This window comes from Eimeria acervulina, genomic scaffold, assembly GCF_000499425.1.
Source record: "Eimeria acervulina Houghton genomic scaffold, Eah_scaff1394, whole genome shotgun sequence".
NCBI classification, from domain to species: Eukaryota; Apicomplexa; class Conoidasida; order Eucoccidiorida; family Eimeriidae; genus Eimeria; species Eimeria acervulina.
In genome coordinates, this window is record NW_013549227.1 from 1 (window position 1) to 7,455 (window position 7,455).

Consider the following 7,455-nt stretch of genomic DNA (forward strand, 5'->3'; position numbering starts at 1 on the left):
AATATAAATATAAAGTAAATATATATAGGTATAAATATAAATGAATATAAATATAAACATATACAGATATAAATATAAATGAATATAAATATAGAGTAACAATATAAAGCAATCCCTTCTTGCCTCTTTGTTTATTTTATTATATTGTTATTTTATTTTATTTTGATATTTAAATTAAATTAAATTAAATTAATTAAACAAATTAATTTAATTTAATTTATTTTTATTTATTTTATCTATTTTATTTTATTTTATTTTATTTTATTTTATTTACTTAAATAAATAAAATGTACAGGTTAAGAGGAGACACACAAATAAATCGGCAGCAGCAGCAAGCAGCACACGCAGCAGCAGCAGCAACAGCAGCAGCAGCAGCAACAGCAGCAGCAGCAGCAGCAGAAACAGCATTTAGTACCTCCCTCTGTAGTCGACAAGCTTCTCAAGTTTATCTTTCTGGCTTGCTTGGGTCTCCCCACCTGTCTGCTGCTGCTGCTGCTGCTGCTGCTGCTGCAGCCTTCGCCGATGCAGCTTCTGTTCGTATTGCAGGTCCTGCTGTTGTTGTTGTTGCTGCTGCTGCTGCTGCTGTTGCTGTTGTTGCTGCTGCTGCTGCCTGCGTTGCTGCCGCTTCTTTCTGTTTGTTGCTACTTCATCTTTTAGCTGCTGCAGCTGCTCTAGTCGTAGAGAGCTGCTGCTATGACCTAGCCATACAGTTCTTGCTGCTGCTGCTGCTGCTTTTGCTGCTGCATCTTCCTCTGCTGCTGCATCGGGGGACAGCGTGCCCATCTTTGCTGTTGCTGCTGCTGCTGCAGCTGCAGCTGCTGGCGAGAACGAGCCTGCTGCAGCAACAGCAGCAGCAGGAGACAGAACAGCAGGGGTAGGAGACCCGCTGCTGGGGGTGCCGCTAGCTCGCGGTGTACGCGCAGCAGAAGTTGAACTGGCTGCTGCTGCTGCTGCTGCTACTGCTGCTGCTGCTGCTGCCTCTTCTGCTGCTGCTGCCTCTTCTGCTGCTGCTGCAGTTTCTTCCTCCGTTGGTGCTGCAGCTTCTTCCTCCGTTGCTACTGCTGCCTCTTCTGCTGCTGCTGCTGCTGCTGTAGAAGCAGCTGCTAACGCCGCTGCAGTTGCTTCTGCTGCAGCAGCTGCTGCTGCAGCAAGCCCTATGGAGGCCTCATCTGCTGCAGTGGAGGCTGCTTCCGCAATTAGTGGTGTGTTAAGCTCTGTTGTTGCTGCTGCTGCTGCAGGAGATGCTGCTGCTGCTGCAATCTCCTTTCTCTTGCGCAGCTGCCGCTCCTCCTCATCCACACGCTGGCCCCGCGCTGCTGCTGCTAGCCACGACATTTCTGCTGCTGCTGCTGCTGCTGTTGCTGCTGCTGCTGTTGCGGCTGCTTTCGCTGCTGCTGCTGCTGCTGCTCCGACAGTTGCTGCTGTCGTGGCTATTCCAGTTGCTGCTGCTGGCCTTGTTGCTGCGGCTGCTGCTGCAGCAGCTAGCAGTGTGCTCGCCGGCTGTGTGTACTACTGCTGCTGCTGCTGCTGCTGCTGTGATGTCCTCGTTAGAAATGACGGTAGGAGTTGAAGTTAAAACTAACATTTAGGGTTTAGGGTTTATGGTTTAGGGTTTAGGGTTTAGGGATCGGCAGGCGAGAGCATATGAGTCTCGCTGCCGCTGCTGCTGCTGCTGCTGCTGCTCGGTTGCCCTGAAATGGTTTCTGCTGCTGCTGCTGCTGTTGCTGCTATTGTAGCGCTGCAGCTGCTGTTGTTATTAGTTATTAGTTGCTACCTTAACCCTGCTGCTGCAGCAGGTTCTGGGTTTGCAGTAGCGTTTTGCTGCTGCTGCTGCTGCTGCTGCTGACAGCAGCCCCAGAGACAGGGGCAACGCTGCTGCTGCCTCGCAGCAGCAGCAGCAGCAGCAGCAGCAGTTGCTGCTACTCCCTGTAGTACTTCTGCGGCTTCAGTTAATTGAAGAGACATCATATTATAATAATATTTACCGCAAGGTAAATAGGAGCAGCAACAGCAGCAGCAGCAGCAGCAGGTCGTCAACTGCTGCTGATCCTGGTGGCACTGGTTGCTGCTGCTGCTGCTGCTGCTGCTGTTGCTGCTGCTGCTGCTGCTGCGCACCTCCCGGGCTGCTGCTGCTGCTGCTGCGGCTGCGGCTGGCGCATGTTACGATTTGCTGCAGCTTTCTGATGTGTTTATGCTTTTTTATGCATCTGGATTAGAGACAGGTTGCGCTGTTGCTGCTAGAGAACCTATTGACTACGGCTGCTGCTGCTGCTGCTGCTGCTGCTGCTGCGGTGCTGCTGCTGCTGCTGCTGCCAGCAACTGTTGCTGCAGCAAAAAACCCTGCCACGAAGCAGATCTATATCGTCGAGCAGCAGCAGGCCTATACGCAGCTGCCCCAGGTGTGTTGCTGTAGCTGTAGCTGTAGCTGCTGCTGCTGCTGCTGCTGCTGCGGCGGCGGCGCCTCGTGCTGCTGGCAGGAGCAGCGTGGGCCCCTGCATGCTTTGCCTGCTGCTGCTGCTGCTGCAGCTGAGTTGTTGCTCTACGACACGCAGCAGCAGCAGCAGCAAAATCGACGTCTATGCTGCTGCTGCCTATTGAGAGGGCGGGCGTGGGGTGTCGCTGAAGCCAGCAGCAGCAGCAGCGGCAGCAGCAGCAGCAGCAGCAGCCAGTTGTCCTCACCACGCTTCGTCAGTTGTGCTGTGCAGCTGCAGCAGCAGCAGGGGCAGCTGGTTTTTTGCTGGAAGCAGCAGCAGCAGCTACTGTTTGTTTGTTTTTGTTTGTGCGCAGCAGCAGCAGCAACTGCTTCTACCTGCGTGGTCCCCAGCAGTGCAGCAGCTGCATCAGCAGCAACTCGCTCTCACTCCCAGCAGCAGCACCAGCAGCAGCAGCAGCAGCAGCGACAGCAGCAGCAGGAGGCGTTGCAGTCTGTATACAGCAATGGCGCACTCTCCAGCTGCGGGCGACGCAGCAGCAGCAGCAGCAGCAGCAGAGCTGCCGCGAACGCTGCACGAGCCGATGGCTCCCACTAACTACGGCACCTTTCAAGTTTCTGTTGATACAGACATCGGTATGTTGCTGCTGCTGCTGCTGCACTCTCTGCTGCTGTTGCTGCGCATTTTGCTGCTGCTGAAAGCGAGAGTGGTGCTGCTGTTGCTATAGACACTTTCGCATTTGTTTTGCTGCTGCTGCTGCCGATAGAAGCGATGGTGCCGTGGCGTTTGCTGCTGCTACTTTCGCCGCTGGTGCTGCACTTGCTGCTGCTGCTGCTGCCGCTGCTGCTGCTGCTGCAGTATGTATATCTATCTGCATGTCTTTATTGCTGCTGCACTGATCAGGGGGGAGGAAGCACCAAGAAGACAGATTTACAGTCTGCCCGGCCCTCATAGCAGGCAGAGACGACGCCGCATTCTTCGGTGTCTTCGACGGCACTGTTGGTCAGTTGCTGCTGCTGCTGCTGCTGCACTTGCTGCTGCTGGACTTGCTGCTGCACTTGCTGCTGCTGCACTTGCTGCTGCACTTGCTGCTGCACTTGCTGCTGCTGCTGCACTTGGTGCCGGTCTACTTCCTGCGATTGTTGCTGCACCTGCTGTTCCTGCTGCTGCAGCAGCAACAGCAGGTGGTTTTGCTGAGCGTGGCTGCTGTTTCTCGAGGCAGAGTATTGCTGCTTTCATCACACAAATACCCACGATTTAGGGTTTAGGGTTTAGGGTTTAGGGTTTAGGGTTTGTGTGAAGGCGACTTTGCTTCGGAGTCGGTGAAGGATTTGGTGGTGCCGCACCTCGTAACAAGCAGCGGGTGGCAGAGGGTTGTGTCTTTGCTGCAGCAGCAGCAGCAGCAGCAGCAGCCTGCAGCAGCGGGCGACGGCGACGCCTCTGGTGCTTCAGCAGCAGCAGCAGCAGCAGCAGCAGGGCTTCCTGAGGCTCTAGCTACAGCGGTGCGGTGTATGTACATGGGTGCAGACGCAGAGTTAATCGAATTGTGCAGGCTTCATTCAAACGATTATGCTTCTAGCACTTCTGTTACTGCTATTTTGGCTGGTGGATTCCTCGCAGTCGGCCACCTTGTGAGCCCCTAGGGTTTAGGGTTTAGGGTTTAAGGGTTTAAGGGTTTAAGGGTTTAAGGGTTTAGGGGTTGTGTATGCGATTCGAAGCGAATGTTCAGACAGAGAGGGTTTAGTGGTGTTTATATACCGTCTCTAGGGTTTACAGTCTCCCTGGGCTCTACGCTCTACGGTCTACGGTTTAGGGCTTAGGGTTTAGGGTTTAGGGTTTAGGGTTTAGGGTTTAGGGTTTAGGGTTTGGTTTGCAGGGAGACAGCCGCATTGCGCTGGGCGTTGAGGTTGAGGGCGGCGCCATCGATGGGGAGTTTCTAACAGTGGATCACAAGCCGAATATGCCTCTCGAACAAGAACGCATCATTGTCAGGGTTTAGGGTTTAGGGTTTAGGGTTTAGGGTTTAGGGTTTGGGGTTTGATAGCAACAGCAGCAGCAGCAGCAGATCTTGTCTTTTTTTTTTTCTTCGTATGAGTATTTAATTATTTGCATGCATGCGTGTCTCTGAGCAGATGAGTAATAAATATTAATATATTAATTAATTTAATTAATAATGGGATTAATTATTTATTTTATTTGTTTATTTATTGATGCAGAACAGCGGAGGCAGTGTAGAGTATCTGCACAACCACAACAACAAACCCTTCATTCGAGGCGGCGACTTCGGCTTGAGAAAGTCCAAAGGAGAGCAGCCCATGCAGCTCCAGTACTCAAGAGCTTTCGGGGTATGCTGCTGCTGCTGCTGCTGCTGCTGCTGTTGTTGTTGCTGCTGGTGGTGCTGGTGATGCTGCTGTTGCTGCTGCTGCTGGTGCTACTGCTGGTGATGCTGCTGCTGCTGTTGATGGTTGTGGTGCTGCTGCTGTTGGTTGTGGTGTTGCTGCTACTGCTGCTGGTTTTGCTGCTACTGCTCTTCGTGTTGCTGCTGCTGGAGTTGTGGCGGTGATATGAGGAAGCAAAGGCAGCAAACTGTTTATATGTTGTTTATATCTGCTGCATGTTCTTACTGCTGCTGCTGCTGCTGCTGCTTCATATTGCTGCTGTTTTATTTTCAGTTTCTGTTTGCTGCACAACCTAAATCCTTTTGCTGCTGCTTCTTTTACGGCTCTCGCAGCCTGTATCTTTTCTCAACCATTGTCTGCACTGTCCCTGCTGCTGCACTTACTGCTGCTGCTGCTGCTGCTGCTGCTGCTGCTGTCAATAGGGGAAGGATTTAAAAGGCTACGGGTTAAGCGCTGAGCCTGATGTGCGGGTGCTGCGGCTGTCTTCGCGTCATAAGTTAATGGTGCTGGCTACGGACGGGCTCTGGGATGTGCTGTCAGCGCAGCAAGCAGCGAGATTAGCTTGGACAGCTCATGCACAAGGTTAGATGCAGCAGCAAACAAAGTTTGCTGCATTTTATATAGCAGCAGCAGCAGCAGCAGCAGCAGCAGCAGCAGCAGCGAGAGAGAAGCTGCAGCAGCAGCAGCAGCAAAAAGCTGCTGGGTGTTATGTTGCGGCATTCTTTCATTTGGGGCTTGTTCATGCAGCAGCTAATGCTGCTATTGCTGTTGCTGCTATTGCTGCTGTTGCTGCTGCTGCTGCTGCTGCTGCTTTGTTTGTGCTGCAGGGGAGAATCCAGCAGAGTGTTTGGTGCAGCAAGCGCTAGCGGAGCAGCAGCAGACCGGACACTGTGCAGATAATGTAACAGCTATGGTGGTTGTCTTCTGCTGATATTATATTATATTATTATTATACTTCCTCTTCTTTGTCTGTATTTTCTTATGGATGTGCTGCTTCTTACTGGTGTGCATTACTCAGCTGCGGTGTATATACACCGTATTGTTGTTACTGCAGCAGCAGCATTGTGTATTATTATGCTGTACTTCTCGCTTTGCTGCTGTTGCTGCTGCACGCTTATTATGCACGGCGCCCAGGGCCTGCTTCTTCTGTGGCTGTCTTCTTCTTCCTGCTGCTGCTGCTGCTGCTGCTGCTACTCTGTTCTGCTTCTCTTTCTTTACCTTCTCTCTCAAAGCGGCGGTTGCGCGCTGCACTGGGGGTTTTCTGTTATTATATATAAAAGCTCGGTTGCTGCAGCTGCAGTTGCTGCTGCTGCTGCGCGATGAGTCGCTGCTGCTGCTGCTGAAGCAGCAGCGTGGGGACCGCCAGTTGCAGCCTTTGCTACAGGCAGCAACACAAGCAACCGCAATAGCAGCTGCTGCCGATGAAGCAGCAGCAGCAGCATCAGCAGCAGCAGCAAAATCAGCAGCAGCGCGGCAGATCAGAGACCGCAACTGCAGCAATAACTGCTGCTGCTGCTGCTGCTGTGTGCTGCTGCTGCAACTTTCGCGCCTTAATACTGCTGTAGCAGCAGCATGCAGCAGCAGCAGCAGCAGCAGCAGAATTAAAGTGCTGCCTGTTGGTGGGGCGGGGACAGCCGCTCCCCTCCGCAACCCTTTGCAGTGTACGTACACCACAAACGCGATTGAAAATGTCTTTATTATAATAAAGATAGAGCAGAAGAAGAGCAACAGCAGAAACAGACAGACAGAAGCAGAAGAAGAAAACGTAAAAAGTAAAAATATAAACGCAGGCAGACAAGCTGATTGTCAGGGGCGTAGTGCTGCTCTGCTGCTGCTGCTGCTGCTGCTGCTGCTGTTTGTGTAGGCGTTATGATGCTGCAACTAAACATTTGCTGCTGCCCTTGTTAGTTTATTTGCATTTAGAAGAATTAATATTTTTCTTTTTGCTATTTCTCTATTTGATACAGAGAAACAACAACGCAAACAACAAACACTCGCTTTCTCTTTCTGTGCATGCATGCATGCATGCATGTACCTGGTGCCGTGTGCATGCATGCATGTAGCCTTCTGCATGTATGCATGCATGTATGTATGTAGCCTTCTGCATGCATGCATGCATGCATGTATGTAGCCTGCATGTATGCATGCATGCATACATGCATGTACTTAGTGGCTTTTGCATGCATGCATGCATGTACCTAGTTCCTTGTGCATGCATGCATGCGTGTACCTAAGGCCTCCATGCATACATGCATGCATGCGTGTAGCTAGTACCGTGCGCATGCATGCATGCATGTACGTAGTTCCTTCTGCATGTATGCATGAATGCATGCATGCATGCATGCATGCATGCATGCATGCATGGGTGCATGCATTTACCTAGATAGTGTTGGTGTAGAGGGTTGTTGGTTTACGGAGAAGAAAAGTATTTCTTTTTGTTAGTGGTGACAGACAAAACGCGAAAATTTGCAAACTTAGGGGCAGATGAACGACAGAAAGGAGCAAACAGCAACACAAGCATAAAATAGAATATGCATATATATATGAGTACATATGTATAATATATATATATATATATATATATATATATATATATATATGTGTATATATATATATATATATAT

At 50.7% G+C, this 7,455-nt stretch overlaps 2 protein-coding genes across 2 annotated transcripts; one reads left to right on the plus strand and one right to left on the minus strand.

The window, feature by feature from the left end:
• Positions 1 to 408: 408 nt before the first annotated feature.
• EAH_00059290 (hypothetical protein) lies at positions 409 to 1,335 on the minus strand (the record flags this gene model as incomplete). Its single annotated transcript, XM_013393599.1, has 1 exon — positions 409 to 1,335. The coding sequence occupies one exon, from the start codon at positions 1,333 to 1,335 to the stop codon at positions 409 to 411; it is 927 nt and encodes a 308-aa protein (XP_013249053.1).
• A 1,602-nt stretch (positions 1,336 to 2,937) lies between these two features.
• EAH_00059300 (serine-threonine phosophatase 2C, putative) lies at positions 2,938 to 5,762 on the plus strand (the record flags this gene model as incomplete). The annotated part of the gene is made up of 7 exons (XM_013393600.1): positions 2,938 to 3,067; positions 3,336 to 3,434; positions 3,735 to 4,063; positions 4,309 to 4,419; positions 4,649 to 4,777; positions 5,254 to 5,413; positions 5,659 to 5,762. The coding sequence occupies 7 exons, from the start codon at positions 2,938 to 2,940 to the stop codon at positions 5,760 to 5,762; spliced, it is 1,062 nt and encodes a 353-aa protein (XP_013249054.1).
• Positions 5,763 to 7,455: the final 1,693 nt, after the last annotated feature.